We start from the raw sequence: 20,848 nt of genomic DNA, 5'->3' as shown, positions 1-20,848 counted from the left end.
TCTACTCTTCTCTGAGTTTCTGGAGAGCAGCATCAGTGCTGTAATTCAACTTATTCATGACTTCAGACATTAGAAAAGTTCATTTCATGTTTGTTGAATTAGAAAAACTGTAAAGCAGTCTATGCTTTTGAATTAAAATATAATTCATCCTGTTTTTTTCTCTTATGTACATTGGCTTTTTTAAAAAAAATCTCTTAGAATATATATTGATATAACTCAACTTTATTTTCTTTTAAGGTCTGCAAAGAAAACAAAAAAAGGTGCTAAAGAAAAAACACCAGATGAGAAAAAAGATGAAATAGAAAAAATAAAAGCATATCCCTATATGGAAGGTGAACCTGAGGATGATGTCTATTTAAAACGCTTATACCCGAGACAGATATATGAGGTGGAGAAAGCTGTTCACTTACTTAAGAAATTTCAAATTCTCGACTTTACTAGTCCAAAGCAAAGTGTTTATCTTGATTTGACATTGGATATGGCACTGGGAAAGAAGGTATGTAGAGTCCATTAAAATAAGTTTACCTGTGAACAGTGGCTGTATGAATTGGTGTTTCTTTATTTTATTTTATTGTTATTATTATTTTTGAGACAGGGTCTTCTTGCTGTGTTGTCCAGGCTGGAGTGCGGTGGTATGATCTCAGCTCACTGCAGACTCCACCTCCCGGGCTCAGGTGATCCTGCCACCTCAGCTTCCTGAGTAGCTGGGACTACAGGTGTGTTCTACCACGCCCAGCTAATTTTTGTACTTTTAGTACAGATGAGGTTTCCCCATTTTGCCCAGGCTGGTTTTGAACTCCTGGGCTCAAGCACTCTGCGCTCCTTGGCCTCCCAAAGTGCTGGGATTACATGCCTGAGCCACTGTGCCTGGCCTCTTAATTATAAAAATTATTGCCTCTCATAACTTTTAGAAAACTTCGTGCTCTTTCTGTACTTTAGCATGAAAAATATGTTTGTTCATTTAAAAATTTTCGAAATATAAAATTTGTTGAAAACACTCTAGAGAGTTAACATAGATTTCCTATTTCCCCTAAGAGAGTCACTAGTATAAATTTCAACAAAAGTAGTGTTAAAATTAATTGAGGTATCACTGTAACTTTGAAAAGTGACTTAAACTGCCTCGGTGGCATGTTTCTTCTCTGTAAATGAGGGCTCTGGATTAGCTCACTGTCCTTCAGATGTGTTCCTTGGGGTCCTGGTTTGAGACTAAGGTTTCACAGGTGGGATTCCAAGCTCCTCACTCTTGCTTCAACCAAAGCTTCTGTGCTTTATTTGTTTATATATTGGAATTCAACAGAATACTATTGATTATAAAACTCTAAATTAGAAGCAGGAAAGACACTAGCTTAGTATTAAGGTCTATTATATAGCCCTAAATCCCTAAATTTTATAAGCTTCTTGCTTAAGAGTTCTAATTTTTTTAGAAATGATTTTAATTTTTATTCTAAAGATGTCTCTTTTTTAAACAAACTAGAACATGTAAGTTTTTTAATATAATTTAACAAGCTCAACAACAGCAATACTAGAGCACCTAGGAGGAGGCAGTACAACGCAGTGCTTAAGACACCAGGCTCTGGAGTCCGCCTACAGTACAGACCGGAAACCTGCTTCATTGCTTTTTGAGTTTGGGCTTCTTTACTTCATGACTTTGGGTTTAATGCTTAACCTCTTCAAATCTCAGTTTTTTCATCTCTTTCTAAAAGGGAATAAAGGGTTGTCGAGGATTAAACGAGATAATGCCTGTAAAGGACTTAGTATGTGCTTAATAATAATAGTCAACATTTACTGAAAAATTTTCTGTATACCAGATACAATGCTAAATGCTTTGCATGCGTTTTCTCATTTAATTCTATAATAATCTCAGAAGAGGAAGCTGAGGCATAGAAAGTGAAATAACTTGCTGAAGGTCATAGAATGGGGGCAGAGGTAAGATTTGAAGCCAGGTCTGTCTCATTTCTTCGTTCTCATTTATTAGAAACAGTTTATAATAGCCATGTTACAATTTTTTTATTTTGTATCAGAGTGTTACTGTTCTTTCGTTTTGAAAATTTTGTACTATTCAAGATGATCACTTTCTCAGTCAACCATTAGTGTAGTTCATTATGATGTTTTGTAACACCACAGGCTTCATTTCATACATGGAAGCTGCTTGTAAACTAGTGACATTGGTAAGATATATTGCCTTCCTAAGGCTTTTTTTTTTTTGTTCTTCATAGAGTGCTTATACAACAAGCCAGTATTCCGCAGGGGATGCTATTATCGTGACTGCTTACCATTGAGAAATTTGCTGAAACCAGTTGTGACATGTTAATGGCAAAGGAATGCCAGTCCGTAAAACTAAGCTGTATGGCTGATATAAAGTATACTTAAGAATTTGTCCCTCCAGGCCGGGCGGAGTGGCTCACGCCTGTAATCCCAGCACTTTGGAAGGCAGAGGCGGGTGGATCATGAGGTCAGGAGATCGAGATCATCTTGCCTAACACGGTGAAACCCCGTCTCTACTAAAAATACAAAAAGAAATTTAGTTGGGCGTGATGGCGGGCACCTGTAGTCCCAGCTACTTGGGAGGTTGAGGCAGGAGAATGGCGTGAACTCGGGAGGCAGAGCTTGCAGTGAGCCGAATCGCACCACTGCACTGCAGCCTGGGCGACAGAGCAAGACCCTGTCTCAAAAAAAAAAAAAAGAATTTGTCCCTCCTTGTCTGTAAAGAAATCCTGAGGAGGGTGTTTCTACTCAAAATAAGGTTTTTCTAAAAATATTGATCTTTCAATCAGTTTTATTAGGGGAACAACCACCTTTTCTTCCAAATCTTAAGGCTGCAACAAAACTTTGGAGGGCCTAGAACTTGTTTCTCTGTAAAGTCTCCCTGAGAGATCTAGGCCTCAGGCCTCAATAGTTCTGGGTCAAAATGACTGGACAGATTAGTTTAGTGGTCTTGTAAAATCTCCACCTGTATTAGCGTGCCTCAAATGCATGCCATTGTTTATTTAGGATTTTCCAATTGACTTTCTAAATAAATCTGAAAGTGGTGATGGTCCAGGTTGTTTCCAAAATAGAGTCACTCAGAAGATCCCTTTAGGCTCGACATTTTGTCTTGGGTTTAGGGTTTACAATTCCTGACAGTTTAGAGCCAATGATGGCAATTGAGGGTGACCTACTGGGCAGATCAGCTGGATATTGTCTATTGTTCAGCATGTACAGCTGTATTCATGTCTCCCTGATGGTGTCAGAAGATTACATGGTTTTAAAACAAATTTAATTGAAGGTAGCAAACATTTATTATACATCAGATGGAAAGCACTGTACTAGTGCTGGGGAAGATGTTGATATGCAAACACATTTCATAATATTTGAGAGACTGTGATGAATGATGTAGAGATAGAAGCCAAGTGGCATGGGATTATGAAGCTGGAAAAAGAGATTTTAGTTTTTTATTCTCAAAAAAAATCTTGAAAAAGTTTCTTGAAAAAAAATATAATCTGTTGTGCTTTAAATTGTAATCGATGAATAGTAACTCATGAATAGTAATCAGTGAATAGTTCTGAATTAATGGAATAACATAGAGTAGAATCAGAACACTGAAAACAAAACATGTCCATTCTTGTTTTATGTAGAGTGTGTGAGATAGAAAAGATTAACTTTACGTAATTATTTTTCCTTGTTGTGTGTTTAGAAAAACGTGGAGCCATTTACCAGTGTTCTTAGTTTGCCATACCCATTTGCTTCTGAAATCAATAAAGTTGCTGTATTTACAGAGGTGAGTAACTTCCATCAACTATTTATGTCATTTAATTTTTTTTTTTTGAGACGGAGTCTCACTCTGTCACCAGGCTGGAGTGCAGTGGCGCAACCTCGGCTCACTGCAACCTCCGCCTCCCAGGTTCAAGCGATTCTCCTGCCTCAGCCTCCTGAGTAGCTGGGACTACAGGTGCACACCACCACGCCCAGCTAATTTTTGTGTTTTTAGTAGAGACGGGGTTTCACCATGTTGGCCAGGGTGGTCTTGATCTCTTGCCCTTCTGATCCACCCTCCTCGGCCTCCCAAAGTGCTGGGGTTACAGGTGTGAGCCACCGCGTCCGGCCTCATCATTTAATTTTTTTTAGAGATCACTAATTAATCATTAATTGTTAACCAATCATTAGCACCCTGATGGGGTTAGAGAAAATCCTAGCATTCATCTAGTCTTATTTTCCCCATTTGGAGCTCAAAACAGTTAGATGATTTATTTGAGGTTATATTATTAGCTTGAGAAAGAGCTAAATTAGAACATTAGTTTCATCATTACTAGAATGTTACATTATGTTTCTCACAAAAAACTGAAGAGTGGAATTTATCAATTTATCCTACTAACTGCTGCTTTCTGTTCAAACTTCTCTCCCCAGACAACAAGATTATTTTAAAGCAATGGAACCATTTAGTACTGTGGTGCCTTAGAAACCACAACTTTCAAAAGTATCTAGTCTTTATAAAACTGTCCTAAATAAATGTTTGTTTATAATGTGTTTATGAATTTCTTTTTTAATCATCCACAAACTATAATTGTTCTAAATGTAATATCCCTGATGCATTTAATTGAAAATTGATGCATGCAGTTCTTTTTTGAGACAGAGTCTTGGTCTGTTGTCCAGGTTGGAGTACAGTGGTGCAGTCATACTCACTATAGCCTCGGACTCCTGGGCTCAGGTGATTCTCCTGCCTCAGCCTACCGAGTAGCTGGAACTACGGGTGCTAGCCACTATATGGCAGGCTAATTTTTTTTTTTTTTTTGAGATGGAGTCTTGTTCTTGTTGCCCAGGCTGGAGTGCAATGGCGTGATCTTGGCTTACCGCAACTTCTGCCTCCTGGATTCAAGCGATTCTCTTGCCTCAGTCTCCCGAGTAGCTGCGATTACAGGCATGCACCGCCACACCTGGCTAATTTTGTATTTTTAGTAGAGACGGGGTTTCTCCATGTTGGTCAGGCTGGTCTCGAGCTCCTGACCTTAGGTGACTGCCTGCCTTGGCCTCTCAAAGTGCTGAGATTACAGGCGTGAGCCACCATGCCCAGCCTGGCAGGCTAATTTTTAAGATTTTTTTTGTAGAGATGGGAGTCTCACTTTGTTGCCCAGGCTGGTCTAGAACTCCTGGCTTCAAGTGATCCTCTTGACTCAGCCTGCCAAAGTGTTGGGATTACAGGTGTGACTCACTGCACCTGGTTTGCATTTTCTTTTTTTTTTTTTTTTTTGAGATGGAGTCTCACTCTGCCACCCAGGCTGGAGTGCAGTGGTGTGATCTCAGCTTACTGCATCCTCCCCCTCCTGGGTTCAAGGATTCTCCTGCCTCAGCCTCCTGAGTAGCTGGGACTACAGGTGTGTGCCACCACGTCCAGCCAATTTTTGTATTTTTAGTAGAGACAGAGTTTTGCCATGTTGGCCAGGCTAGTCTTGAACTCCTGACCTCAGGGGAACTATCCGCCTCAGCCTCCCAAACTTCTGGGATTACCAGTGTGAGCCACTGCATCCAGCCACATTTTCAATTAAAAATAAAAGCTACAATTTGTACTTTGAACTGTGATATTATTTCTGACAACATACTTCAAAGCAGACTGAATATATTTAAAATTAATCATTGATGTTCAAATTATTGTGTTTTGGTAGAATGCATCAGAGGTCAAAATAGCAGAAGAAAATGGAGCTGCATTTGCAGGAGGCACTAGTCTGATACAGAAGGTACAGTGTTGTTTTCATGTTCATTAGGTATAGAGATGATTCTGTTATCTTTACCATTCATTGATTTATTATATGTGGAACACTAGTCTCATATCTTATGATAAATAGTTAATAGGTCTTTATAAGAGCAGGAGAAAAATTTCCGACTTTCTTCAGTTTCAAAATCAAGCTAGGAGAAAACTATCCAGACAGTCTGATTTTGTGTGTGTGTGAGTTTATTTGGGGTGTGTGTGTATGTGTGTGTGTGTGTGTGTTCGTGTGTGTTTGAGACAAGGTCTCTCTCTCTTGTCCAGACTAGAATATGGTGGTGCAATTATGGCTCACTGCAGTCTTGAACTCCTGAGCTGAAGCAATCCTCCTGCCTCAGCCTTCTGAATAGCTGGGACTAAAGGTGCATGCCACTGCACTCGGCTAATTTTTTTGTAGAGATAGGGTTCTCGCTTGTTGCCCAGGCTGGTCTTGAACTCTTAGCATCAAGCAATCCTCCTGCCTTGGCCTCCCAAAGTACTGGGATTACAGGTGTGAGCCAGCACACCCAACCTCAGACAGTCTGATATTGATTATACTTGACTTATGTATTATTGTGATTATTATTATTATTATTATTTTTTGCTTCTTTTTTGTCTGTGAGAGTTTTGTGGATAGATAGGAAAGAGCAGTGTGACTCTGGTTTTGAATGTAAGGTTTAAAATGAAATCCACAAGGTCGCATGGATTTCATTGATACCCATGGACACCTCTATTCATGTTTTGAAGATCAAATATTTGTTTTTTTTTCTTGGAGTGAAGGTGTAATTCACTTAGTAGATCATAAAGTATGGTATCTGCCCTCTATAATGTTGGTGCTTTTGGTTCTTCTTAACTTTTAGCTCCTAATCCTTTCAGAGTGGCATAGGCCCAGTATGGTAGCAACAAATGATTATATAGCCTGCCTTTAGAAGGTAACAGAGCTTCGCTGGACGCAGTGGCTCATGCCTGTAATCTCAGCACTTTGGGAGACTGAGGTGGGCAGATCACTTGAGGCCAGGAGTTTGGGACCAGCCTGGCCAACATGGTGAATCCCCACCTCTACTAAAAATACAAAAATTAGCCAGGCATGGTGGCACATGCCTATAATCCCAGCTGCTTGGGAGGCTGAGGCACGAGAATCTCTTGAACCCGGGAGGCGGAGTTTGCAGTGAGCTGAGATTGTGCCTACACTCCAGCCTAGGCAACAGAGTGAGACTCTGTCTCCAAAAAAATCAATAAATAAAATGAATAAACAAATAAATAAGAAAATAACAGAGCTTGGAGAGCCTCTTTGAAAACGAGAACTTTTTTTTTCCTTTTTAAGAGGTAGGAAGAAGAGGCACGGAGTTATTTCTGAAAATACAAAAGATTTTTCTTAGTGTTCTCTCTAAAAGTTCCTCCTCTAGATAAACTCCTTTATTATAAAGTTATAGAATTTTTTTTATTATACTTTAAGTTCTAGGGTACATGTGCACAACGTGCAGGTTTGTTACATATGTATACCTGTGCCATGTTGGTGTGCTGGACCCATTAACTCATCATTTACATTAGGTATATCTCCTAATGCTATCCCTCCCCCCTCCTCCACTCCAAGACAGGCCCCGGTGTGTGATGTTCCCCACCCTATCAATTCAACAAGAAGAGCTAACTATCCTAAATATATATGCACCCAATACAGGGGCACCCAGATTCATAAAGCAAGTCCTTAGAGACCTAGAAAGAGACTTAGACACCCACACAATAATAATGGGAGACTTTAACACCCCACTGTCAATATTAGACAGATCAACAAGACAGAAAGTTAAGGATATCCAGGAATTGAACTCAGCTCTGCACCAAGCAGACCTAATAGACATCTACAGAAGTCTCCACCCCAAATCAACAGAATATACATTCTTCTCAGCACCATATCGCACTTATTCCAAACTTGACCACATAGTTGGAAGTAAAGCACTCCTCAGCAAATGTAAAAGAACAGAAATTATAACAAACTGTCTCTCAGACCACAGTGCAATGAGACTAGAACTCAGGATTAAGAAACTCACTCAAAACCACTCAGCTACATGGAAACTGAACAATCTGCTCCTGAATGACTACTGGGTACATAACGAAATGAAGGCAGAAATAAAGATGTTCTTTGAAACCAATCAGAGCAAAGACACAACATACCAGAATCTGTGGGACACATTTAAAGCAGTGTGTAGAGAGAAATTTATAACACTAAATGCCCACAAGAGAAAGCAGGAAAGATCTAAAATTAACACCCTAACATCACAATTACAAGAACTAGAGAAGCAAGAGCAAACTAACTCAAAAGCTAGCAGAAGGCAAGAAATAACTAAGATCAGAACAGAACTGAAGGAAATAGAGACACAAAAAACCCTTCAAAAAATCAATGAATCCAGGAGCTGGTTTTTTGAAGAGATCAACAAAATTGATAGACTGCTAACAAGACTAATACAAAAGAAAAGAGAAGAATCAAATAGATGCAATAAAAAATGATAAAGGGGATATCACCACCGATCCCACAGAAATACAAACTACCATCAGAGAATACTATAAACACCTCTATGCAAATAAACTAGAAAATCTAGAAGAAATGGATAAATTCCTGGACATATACACCCTCCCAAGACTAAACCAGGAAGAAGTTGAATCCCTGAATAGACCAATAACAGGCTCTGAAATTGAGGCAATAATTAATAGCCTGTCAACCAAAAAAAGTCCAGGACCAGACGGATTCACAGCCGGATTCTACCAGAGGTACAAAGAGGAGCTGGTACCATTCCTTCTGAAACTATTCCAATCAATGGAAAAAGAGGGAATCCTCCCTAACTCATTTTATGAGGCCAGCATCATTCTGATACCAAAGCCTGGCAGAGACACAACAAAAAAAGAGAATTTTAGACCAATATCCCTGATGAACATCGATGCAAAAATCCTCAGTAAAACACTGGCAAACCAAATCCAGCAGCACATCAAAAAGCTAAAGCTCATCCACCATGATCGAGTTGGCTTCATCCCTGGGATGCAAGGCTGGTTCAACAAATGCAAATCAATACATGTAATCCATCATATAAACAGAACCAAAGACAAAAACCACATGATTATCTCAATAGATGCAGAAAAGACCTTCGACAAAAATTCAACAGCCCTTCATGCTAAAAACTCTCAATAAACTAGGTATTGATGGGACATATCTCAAAACAATAAGAGGTATTTATGACAAACCCACAGCCAATATCATAATGAATGGGCAAAAACTAGAAGCATTCCCTTTGAAAACTGGCACAAGACAGGGATGCCCTCTCTCCTATTCAACATAGTGTTGAAAACTGGCACAAGACAGGGATGCCCTCTCTCACTCCTATTCAACATAGTGTTGGAAGTTCTGGCCAGGGCAATCAGGCAAGAGAAAGAAATATAGGATATTCAATTTTTTTATTTTTAATAGAGACGGGGTTTCACTGTGTTGGCCAGGCTGGTCTTGAACTCCTGACCTCAGGTGATCGAACCCTCCTTGGCCTCCCAAAGTGCTGAGATTACAGGCGTGAGCCACCGTGCCACGTAATTTCTTAGATAACACATTCATTTATTAAATTTATTTTACTTAATTTGAAACATCACAGATATGCCTGGTTCTGAGTGATTTTAAAGTAACTTCATATTTTTACTTGTCTCTAAGAGCATGATTTCCATCCACAGTTTTTTATTATTCCAAGATACAATCTTACTTATAGCATAACTTCCAAACATAATTTTAATTTAAAGGAACATGTCATAGAATTAGGATTGGAAAGTCTTAGAATAGAAATCTCACATACAGTTCTTCGACATTTAGAAATTGCCTCTGCTTTCCTATTTCCAGTGATGAGAGCCCTGGTTCTGGACCCACACTGCCTGTTTTTCAATTCTAGCTCTGCCTCTTAGGTGTATACAGACTGACTCATCCTCCCTGAGCCCTCAGTTTTTTTTATCTGGAATGTGTGGTCAATACTGGTACCTGTCTCAAGGGTTGTTACGAAGACTGGATGTTCTAAATTATATTAAATATTTAGCAGAATGCTTGGCACATGAGAAGTGCCCATTTAATATAAGTTATTGTTAAGGAGAGGAGAGTATGTTATTTAAGGACTAAAAATTTGTACAAAGAATAGTAACAGAAGGATAAAATTCCATAGTCATTGCTTAATTTTGTCAGAATTCAAGTTTTTAATTCACTGTGTACCCCTAAATCAAGGCTTTGAATGGCATATTGTGGTAAGATTTCATACAAAAAGAATCATTGGTAAAATATTTCTTGCTTGGGCAGTGGCACTATCTCGGCTTACTGCAACCTCTGCCTTCCTGGCTTCAAGCAATCCTCCCACCTCAGCCTCCTGGTTACCTGGGATTACAGACGTGTGCCACCACGCCCAGCTAATTTTTGTATTTTTTGTAGAGACAGGATTTTGCCTTGTTGCCCAGGCTAATTTCAAACTCCTGAGCTCAATTGATTTGCCTGCCTTGGCCTCCCAAAGTGCTGGGATTACAGGTGTGGAGTTTAAGTGGAGTATATTAAGTAGAGTTCAAGTGGAGTATATTGTAGTAGTATAATAGTTATTTTACGTGCTTGCCTGAATTAATAAAAATGTTTTCTAAAAATTGAATATTAATTCCGTTGTTCTGAGAATGTATATAGCGTATGGATAATAAACTAAGTGAACTTGTCTTTGATCACCCCCTTTTCTTTTACTCTTAGTTATTGGTGGTAAGGAAAATTTCAGTTTCAGTTCTTTGTGAAAATAATTATAAATTCAATTCTCTGATGCTCTAAATTTAGGAAGCTAGTGGTTGCTAGTGAGTCTGGCAGTTAGTGGTTATTAATTTTACATGTGATCTGTTGCAAAATTTTCAGCTTTTGTAGGTTCCTTCAGTTTTAATAAATATATGAATTTAACTTTGTGGGATTCTGTGAGCCATGCACACATTCATTGCTGTGTTGTAACTTGTAACACTTTTGCCAAACACAACCCAAAGGAAGAAACCATTAATTTTTTTTTTTTAAAGGATGTGGCTGTTTTTAAAGGAAAATGTTTTACTTCTGATGGTTTTTATAATTGGAAGGTGTATTTGTATGATCTTTGTGTTTGAAGAAAAGAATTGTGCTTAATGTCTCTTTTCTGAATTATAAAGGAAATGACTACATTGTACTTTTGCAGAATGATAAAGCTTTTCATCTCATCTGAGGTCACCTTTTTTTTTTTTTATTTTTCAGATTTGGGATGATGAAATTGTTGCAGACTTTTACGTAGCTGTTCCAGAAATAATGCCTGAACTTAATCGATTAAAGAAGAAACTGAATAAAAGATTTCCAAAGCTTTCTCGAAGTAAGAGAATTCCTATTATTTCAATATCCTGTCAACAACTTTCTTGTGAACTTTTCTTAGTTAAGAAACAAAGTTGTTCATATATGTGTAGAATAAATAGTATGTCCTGGTATTTGAGTTTGAGTTATGAGAACCTATGGGTTTAATTTTTTTCCCCTGCTTTGGCATTAATACTGGTAATCTAATATGATTTGAAAACCTAGTTACTTTATAATACCAGTTTTTAAAATGTAGATCAAAGTCTCGCTCCCAATTAGTGGAATGTATTATTTACTCAGTATATTATTATCATACTGTTTTATTGGGTTTTATCCCTATTTATCAATATAATATGTATGCCCATTTATTTAAAAGTGTTCAACATATGTATGAATGTTGACCATATTCATGGCTCTGGAGGTAATTTCTCTTAAGAAATTTTCCCCTTATGGATATCTTCTCCTTAAGAAATCTAATAAGAAAGTTAACGTCGCTAAATAAGGAACTATGTTATAAAGTGTGAGGTATTATATAATAAATTTAAAAAGTGCTAGGGGTGTTTGTTTAGTGGAGGTGGAGTTTACACATAGGTGAGGAATCAGGGAAGGCATCATAAAAGAGGTAACATTTAAACATAAAGGAGGTAACATTAGTTGGATGAATTGATTGAGGAGAATATTATTTTAAGTAGAAGGAATGTATTAATCATAGACACCAAAGTAAGTCAGAAATCATAGGTCAGGTACAAGAAATATTAATTAGCTCTCTTTGACTGTGGGGAATGGTACACCTACATTGATATAGAAGAGAATAATGGGAAATGATGTTGGAAAGGTAGATTGATGCCGTATTGAGAAGAACTTTGAATGATGGGCTAATGAGCATGAACATCTGCATTCTATATTCAGCAGGACTCAGAAGTTTTTGAGATGGGAGTGACATAATCTGTTCTTTAGAGCTTTAATCTGGCAAGAGGTTTTAAGATAATTGAAACTAGAGACAGGGAAACCAGTTTGGGTGCAATGGCAAGAGACTAATAAATGTAATGTTTAAGCTAAAGTCTTCATAACGAGACTGGAGTGAAGTGTATAAATGTCAAGGATATTAAGACTTAGCAATTAATTAGGAATGGAGAGGTTGAGGGGGAGAAAAGGAAGAGTCAAATGATACTGAGGTTTTTTAAGTCTAGAGACCTCTCCTAATAAGTGCCATCTTAATGGAAACAGGGAGTGCATTTGGGAGGAAAAACAAGTTCACTTGCTGACACAGTTTGTTTTAGGTAGTGCTGGATGTCTGGTATATTATTATTTCAAATAAAATTTTGTAGTGTAAACAGAACAAGTATTTTAAAATTGTGTTAGTAGATTTGTCTTCAAATTTTAACTCTAGTTGAGCTAAAAAAATTCTGCTAAAATTTTTATATATCCTAGCCACTAATAACTTGTCTGAATTCTAGATCATGGCCTGTAAATTAAATTCAAATGGACTTTCCAGTTCTTTTGTTGTGTTAGAGTTTTGTTTTATTATTTTTGATAGCATGCATTAAGTCATATATATTTATTAGATTTTGAACTGGTGTCTGGCACTTTTTATTAGGGATTTCCCTTACAGCAGTGTTTATTATGGAGTCCAGTTTATATTCTTTCTTAAGTAAAACCTAAAACTGAACATATTTAAAAAATTAAACCAGAATTGCAGTTGAATTTGATGAAAATATTTCTCATAACTTTTTTGTTCTTAATTAAATTCAAGCTCAAATCAGAGCAAAACACACAGTACTAAATATAGTCAAAACCAAAAATGAATACTAATATATTTGTATTCTAGATATCTAGATCCTTGCTTTGCATGGTGAACTGATTTTTAAGAGACATTAATTTTGTCACCTTTGCTACTTTATCCATTCTCTGTATAACCCTTTTAGCTTTTTTTTTTTTAGCCTTGAGGGTTTTTTTTTTCTCATTGTCATCTCAATATTTGGAACCTTTTTTAGTTTTCCAATAACTTATTTCTTTATTCCAAATAATAACTTTCCTAATAAAATGTTTATTAGTGAGCTTTACTTTATTTCTCCTTTCATAATGAATTACAACTTCACATATGATGGTCAAGTACTTAAGTATGTTTTTCCCCTCCTATTTGCGTAGGCACCTTGAGTGAAGAGGTGGACCTTTTCCCTTCTCTGACACCTTCTTTTCACCCCAACATGATCTGTTTAACGGCACTGGTAAAACATTTGTGTTCTTTAAACATGAAGACAAACAATCAACTTGTCAAAAATGTTAAATGGAATATATCAGATGTGCATTAGAACAAGTGAAGCTTCTATTATGCATTTTCAAAGCTCATTCAGATTCTTGTTTAATAACATTTGATTCCCCCTATATCCAACAAAAGTCTTTAGTGTAAAATAGAAATTACATTTTGAGCAAATGGAGAAAATTAAAAAACAAGCTCCTGCAGCTGAGCTCATTAGTTTCCCATTTCCAGTTTTACTAATGGGAGTGGGCGTGTGTCCCTTTTGCAGCTTGTTTAATGCTGCAGTTTTCTTCATTTTATTTTAATTGCTTACATAACTGTAGGCAAGTTCTTTATTTTTGAAATGCACGTTTGGCTTGTTTTCTCAATATTTCTTTTTTGTTTTATTAAACAAAATTAAAACCTGTTTTTTAAAATTCCTTCTAAGAAATTTGGTTTTATTTTGCTTATCGTCTGGCTTCCTCCCCAATATAAGTACCCTCTGTAATTCTTCCATCTCTAATATAGATATGTTTTGTTAATTAAAACTTTTTTATTTCTAATCCTATTTATAAATTAGCATTTATAAACCAAAAACACTAGTGTAAAATATATCTTTTTTTTTTTTTTTTTGAGACAGTTTCCCTCTGCCACCCAGGCTGGAGTGCAGGGGTGCAATCTCGGCTCACTGCAACCTCCGCCTCCTGGGTTCAAGTGATTCTGCCTCAGCCTCCCAAGTAGCTGCAATTACAGGGGCATGCCACCACACCCTGCTAATTTTTGTATTTTTAGTAGAGACATGTTGGCCAGGCTGGTCTCGAACTCCTGACCTCAGGTAATCTGCCCGCTTCAGCCTCCTAAAGTGCTTGGCCTCCTAAAGTGCTGGGATTACAGGCGTGAACCACCGCGCCCAGCCAAAAAAAAATCTTGACTTAATGGTATCAGATGTTTATTATGCATATTAACCTGTGATAGGTACTGTGGCATATGTGGGAACAGATGAATTCTTTTATACCATACTAAGTTATTGTCAGGTAAGAGAGAAAGGGACATGATTAGAAAATCAGAATTACACTAATGTGTATTCCTCTTAACTTCTAACTCTTAGAATTGAACACTAGTGCTCCACTCGATGTCTTGTCCAAACGATATCCCAGCAGACTTGTCCAAAAGATATCCACATATGAGCAGGACACTGCTTTCTGTAAGGAAGTTGGTATTGTATCATACATGAGACTCATGGATATTAAAGTTCTTGTAATGTGTAGCATTTTTAACTCATAGAATAGTACCTTGTACTTCAGGGTTTTGTTTGCATTATTGGAACAATCAGAAGTTTTGGTTATAAAAGGGAAAATACCAAAACAGAGAATTTTTGGAAGGTAATGAATTTGAAATTTTTCTAAATTTCTACCCCTTCACATATTAGTTTAAAAACTATCCATGTATGAAAGACTCCATTAATGATTAGGTACTGTTACAATTGTTGTAGATGAATTATGGATCTATTATACCTGATTCTATTATGCTTTCCTTTGCTTCCTTTACTTCAGCCTTGGTGGCCTCCTTGATCTTCCTCATACACACTAAGTGCTCTCCCTCCTCAGGTCTTTGGATTTACTGTTGCATGGGTCTGTAGTAGTACTGTTTGCTTACTTGCCTTGCTCACTTTCTCATTCGAACATCATCTAAACAGAGAGACCTTCCATGACCGTCCTATATAAAATATTACTCCCACTTCCTATTATCACTAAATATCGATATTATGCTTTTGTATTCATTTTAGGACCTATCACTCTTAGCAACTTTTTTTTTTTTGCGTGTGTGTGTGATGTGTGTTCAGTTCCTCTCGTTAGAGCAAGGATGGTTTTGTTTTGTCCATTGCTACATTCCCATTACCTAGAGTATAGTACCTGGAAAATAGTACATACTCTACAAATATTTGAAAGAATGAATGAACGTTTAATACAGCACTCATTCAGTTGATGGAAGATATAGAATTAAACTGTAACTTAAAAACGGAGTATACGATTTTTTTTTTTGAGATGGAGTTTTGCTCTGTCGCCCAGGCTGGAGTGCGTGGCGCATCTCGGCTCACTGCAACCTCCCTTTCCCCGGTTCATACAATTCTCCTGCCTCAGCCTCCCGAGTAGCTGAGACTACAGGTGTGTGCCACCATGCTCAGGTAATTTTTTTTGTATTTTTAGTAGAGATAGAGTTTCACCATGTTGGCCAGGCTGGTCTCAAACTCCTGACCTCAAATGATCCACCTCCCTCAGCTTCCCAAAGTGCTGGGATTACATGCGTGAGCCACTGCGCCCAGCTTGGACTATATACAATTTATAGATTTTTTTTTATGAGAATAATTGTATTTATAGTAGTTATCTACTATGTGCCAAGCCTTGGGTGTGATAGCAGTGAACAAGACAGACAAAGTTCTTGCAGTCATAGAACTAACAGTTTTGTTTTCTGCAGTAGAGAAACTGGTTTAACTTTTTACAGTTACTTATGCACAGATTTTTTTTTTTTGAGACAGAGTCTCACTCTGTCACCCAGGCTGGAGTGCAGAGACACGATCTTGTCTCACTGCAACCTCTGCCTCCTGGGTTCAAGTGATTCTCTTGTCTCAGCCACCAGAATAGCTGGGACTACAGGCATGTGCTGCCACGCCTGGCTAATTTTTTTTTTTTTTTTGTATTTTCAGTAGAGACGGGGTTTTGCTATGTTGGCTAGGCTGGTCTTGAACTCATGAGCTCAAGTGATCCACCTGCTGCGGTCTCTGAAAGTGCTGGGATTACAGGCATGAGCCACCGTGCCTGGCCATTTATGCTCAGATTTCTTTAAACAAACAAAAAGCAAATCACAAGCCCCCCGCACCCCCCCCCCCACCCCGCACCTTCATTTGATTCAACTATCCTTTCCAGCTGCGATCTTAGTTTTTTATGCTGTTTTATATTATGTTTTTCAAATAATGGTCTTCAGCAATTGGCTTCATTTTCTTACTAAGCATTAGTATTCCTTACAGCTTTTTCTTCCATAATTTAGCTAAAATATTGCTCTTTCAATTATCACAGGTTTTTCTTTTGCCATATTCAAAGGTCTGTTCTTAGTTTTCTGTTTCTTGCAACTTCTTTCAGGAGGTAATGTATGCAATCCTAACTTGCCTCTTTTCTAACTATTTCTTCTTTGTTTTCCTTGATCAAAAAAAGAAAAGAGAAGGTATATTAGGAGGAAATACTTGATCATATAGTATAGGTTATGTTCATTATGGAAATTGAATAGAGATTTAAAGGAAAAGCAAGTGAAAGCAAGAAAGACAATGAAGAAAGAAGAGCCTAAAAACACAGAGAAAAGTGAAAGTGGAGAAAGAGGAAAGCAGTTAAATAGCAGTAAGGGATAGCAAAGCCCTAGAAATAGCAGTGATGATTGAACATTTGGCTGTATTGAAAAGCAGAGTAGAATAGTGGTTAGTATAGATCTCTCTTTGTCTTGACTTTGTCACTTACTGTGACCTTGAGCAAACTTTTTAACATTTTGTGCCGTTATTTATTCATCTACAAAATGAGTTTCATTATAACATCCATCCCATACTGTTTTTGTGATAATGTATGAAGCACAAGCTGGGTACATAACATATGATGTGTGGGCCACTATGATTATCATTAGCTCCCTATCATTCCTAAAGTAGCTATTCATTCTCCACAATTACTGTAGGAGAAGCTATTCTTTTTCATGTATTTATATATCACCTTCATAACTTATTTGTTGAATAAGCAGATAATTATTGGCATACCTACTATGTGCCAGGTACTACATTTAGTACTGAGGATTGAAAAATAAAGTGAAAAGATATTTTCTGTCTTTAAGAAGATAAACACTGAGGAGAGAGAGATGAGAGCAAACTGCTGCACTAAAATGCAGCAAGTTTATTGGTAGAAAATGTACAAAGTATGTAGAGGAATGAGGGACTGCTTTGTAGAATGAGATTATATAAAGAAGATTGCAGTTGAGAGGTTAAGCATGAATAGGCATTTGCTTTCCTTACATGAATCAGGCAGAGGAAATGGCCATTTTACATATACAAAAGTATGAGAGAGCCAGTAGTGTTCAAGAAATTATAAGCAGCTTTCTATCATTTGGTATATAAAATGTTATCAGATACTGGTGGTCAGTGGGGTTGGACAGTGATAGACAGTGGGCCAGGTCACAGCAGGCTTTGTGTGCTATACCATGGAGATTAGATTTTATCCTCTTTGCAAATAGGAGCCATTGAAAACTTTAGCTCAGAAGAATGATGTAAGATTTGCTTATCAGAATGAGTATTGTGGGAACTGTCTAAATGGCAGGGTAGCCATATGAGGATGGTGAAACTTTAAGAACAGAGACCAGTGAGGAGGCGATTGCAGTAATCCAGGTAAAAGATGAAGAAGGAAAGAGTCTGGTAGTGGCAGTGAAGACAGATGGGGAAGGATGTTGTTGGATATTAAGAATTAGAATTAACAAGAGTTATTGATTAAATGTAGGGGATAAGGGAGGGGGAAGAATCTAGAATGATTTCCTAATTTTGGTCTTGAGTAGCCTAGTAAATACTATTTTAAATATAAATTCACAGGAAGTAAAGCAGATTTGGGTATGACAATAATATTACAAGATGAAGGGGTCAAGGAGGTAGATAAGCTGGTGCAACTTTATTTTGTATTAACATGAAGCATTAACAGTATTAATATGAAGTAGGTTGTGGTAAGTATGCACATTGTACTCCCTAGAGCAAGTAAAACCTACTCATACAAATAAATATAGCTTAAAACTATAAATAGAGGAATAAAAATGATATGCTAAAATTTTTTTATTTAATAAGCCTGTAAAGGAGGAACAGAAGAACAAATAAGATGAAACAAATAGAAAACACATATCAAAATAAAGACCTACATTCAGCCATATAAATAGTTATGATAATTGGAAATGGACTACACACTCCAAGAAACAGAGATTATAAGACTAAAAATAAAACCCCAACTATATGCTGTCTACAAGAGACACATATTATATTCAAACACAAATAGGCTGAAAGTAAAATGCTGGATAAAGAGATACCATAAAAACTGTAAGCATTAGAGAGTTGGATTCTATATTAATATCAGACAAAATAGACTTTTAAGACAATGATTATTATTAGAGAAAAAGATGGATATTCTATAATAATAATAAGACTCATCTTAAAGCTTCAAAATACTTGAAGCAAAACCTGACAGAATTGGAAAGAGAAATAGACTAATCATCAAGTACAGTTGGAGATTTTAATATTCTTCTCAGTAACTGACAGAACATATAGACAGAAAATTAGTAAGGATATAAAATATTTGAACAACACTCTTAGTCATCTTGGCCTAGCTGATGTCTATAAAACACCCAACAACAGCAAATGTTGTTTGGTGTTGAACATTCACTATGGTAGACCATTTGCTGAGTTGTAAGGCAGGTCTGAATATATTAAGTCTTAAATTTGTGAATGTAAAAGAATTGAAGTCACACACATATGTGTTCTGATTTGTAACTGAGTTAAATTAGAAATCAGTAAACATGAAAAATCTCCAAATACATTAAAATGAAAAAGCCCACTACTAAGTAACTCATTGATCAAAGAAGAAATGAAAGACTGTCTTAAACTGAATGATACTGAAAACTCAACATGTCAGAACTTGTGGGATGCAGCTGAAGCAGTACTTAGAAGGAACTTTATAGTTTTAAAGGCTAAATTAGCTGGGCACAGTGGCATATGCCTGTCATTCCAGCCACTTGGGAGACTGAGATGGGAGGATCCCTTGTGTCTAGGAATTCAGGGTGGCAGTGCACTATGATTGTGCCTGTGCATAGCCACTGTACTCTAGCCAGGGCAACATAGTGAGACCCGCTTTTTTAAAAAAAAAAAAAAAACTGAGTTAGAAAAGAATGAGTTAAAATCATTGTTCTAAGATTTTTATCTTGTAAACCTAGAAAAAAAGAATCAAATTAAACCCAAATTAAGTACAAGGAAGAAAATAATGAAGAACATAGTGGAAGTCACTGAAATAGAAAAAGAACAAACAATAGCAATGAAAGCAAAACTGATTCTTTAAAAAGATCAATAAAGCTGATAAAACTTTAGCTGGACTGTTTTTTTTTTAAAAAGGGAAGACACAGATTATTAATATCAGGAATGAAAGCAGTGACATGAATACATATCCTATAAACATTAAATGATAATAAAGCAATATTATGAATAAATTTATGCAAATAAATGTGACAATTTATATAAAATGACACATCCCTTGAAAGACACAAATTATCAAAAGTTTCTGGAAGAAATGGAAAACCTGAATAGATCTGTATAAAGGAAAGAAATTGAATTAGTCATGTATAAGTTCTCCCATGAAAAGTCCAGGCCCACCTGTTTCCCACTGGTGAATTCTATCCAAAATTTTAAGGAAGAAATAATACCAATTCTTCACAACCTCTTTTAGAAAATAGTGAGTAAAGAACATTTACCAACTTGTTTTATGAGCTCTGCATTACCCTGATAACAAAGGTAGACAAGGACACTACGAGAAAACTACAGGATTATTCCTCCATGAGCATACATGCAAAAAATACTGTTAACAAAATATTAACAAGTTGAATCCAGCAATATATATGTACATAAAAATAAAGGTTAATACTCCTTAACCAGTGACGTTTATTCCAGTTATTCAAAATTGGCTTAATATCTGAACATCAATATAATACACCATGTTAATAGAATAAAAGATGAAAACCTTAATATCATCTCAGTAGATGCAGAGAAAGGATTTTGGCAATAATAACTCTCAGAATACTGGAAATGTAAGTGAAATTCCTCAACTTGACACAGCACATCTATGAAAAAGCAACATTCTTAATGGTGAGATCATTGAGAAGGAATGCTTTCTACCTAAGATCAGGAACAAGGCAAAGATCTCTGCTGTCAGTGCTTATGTTCAACATTGTACTGCAGGTCAGTGAAATAAAGCGCATACATAAAGGAAAGGAAGAAAGAAGTCTTTTTTTATTCCCAGATGATACTAAGCTATTTTAGTAAGAGAGTTCTAATTAGTGAATTTAATGAGGTTATAGGATACAAGGTCCATGCATGAAAATCAATGGTATTTCTATATGTAACCAACCTATAATCAAACTGAAATTTCTAAAACGGTTCCGTTTATGTGAACATAAAGAAATACAAATATTTAAGAGGAAATTTAACAGAAGCTGTGCAAGTCCTTTTCATAGAAAACTGGTAAATGTTGCTGAAAGTTAATAGAGGGATATACCATAGTGGTGGATTTGAAAGCATATTATTAAGATAAACTTATTTTTTTCTATAGATTGAATGTAATCCCAACCAAACTCCCAGAAAGCTTAAAAAAAAAAAAAAAGTTGGCAAGCATGAGAACCTAGAATGGAAAAAAGGATTTTAGGCTGGGCACAGTGGCACACTCAACCTGCAATCCCAGTACTTTGGGAGGCCGAGGTAGGAGGATTTCGTGAGTTC

General features: G+C 36.7%; 1 protein-coding gene across 4 annotated transcripts in view; it reads left to right on the top strand.

Annotated features, from left to right (window-relative positions):
* MRPL1 (mitochondrial ribosomal protein L1) overlaps positions 1 to 20,848 on the top strand; it is a 104,164-nt gene that overhangs the window by 23,549 nt on the left and 59,767 nt on the right. Inside the window, exons 3-8 of one of the 4 annotated variants that reach the window (XM_063610386.1) lie at positions 238 to 496; positions 3,674 to 3,757; positions 5,637 to 5,708; positions 10,974 to 11,085; positions 13,212 to 13,291; positions 15,348 to 15,470. In XM_063610386.1, coding sequence (XP_063466456.1) covers positions 238 to 496; positions 3,674 to 3,757; positions 5,637 to 5,708; positions 10,974 to 11,085; positions 13,212 to 13,291; positions 15,348 to 15,455 — 715 coding nt within the window. In that variant the 3' untranslated portion in view covers positions 15,456 to 15,470. Of the gene's footprint in view, positions 1 to 237; positions 497 to 3,673; positions 3,758 to 5,636; positions 5,709 to 10,973; positions 11,086 to 13,211; positions 13,743 to 15,347; positions 15,471 to 20,848 lie in introns of those variants that run through there. The other 3 variants (XM_055297241.2, XM_063610387.1, XM_063610385.1) reach the window with 3 other exon arrangements.

Source organism: Symphalangus syndactylus, chromosome 10, assembly GCF_028878055.3.
Source record: "Symphalangus syndactylus isolate Jambi chromosome 10, NHGRI_mSymSyn1-v2.1_pri, whole genome shotgun sequence".
NCBI lineage: Eukaryota > Metazoa > Chordata > Mammalia > Primates > Hylobatidae > Symphalangus > Symphalangus syndactylus.
This window is presented reverse-complemented; position numbering and strand designations above follow the sequence as displayed.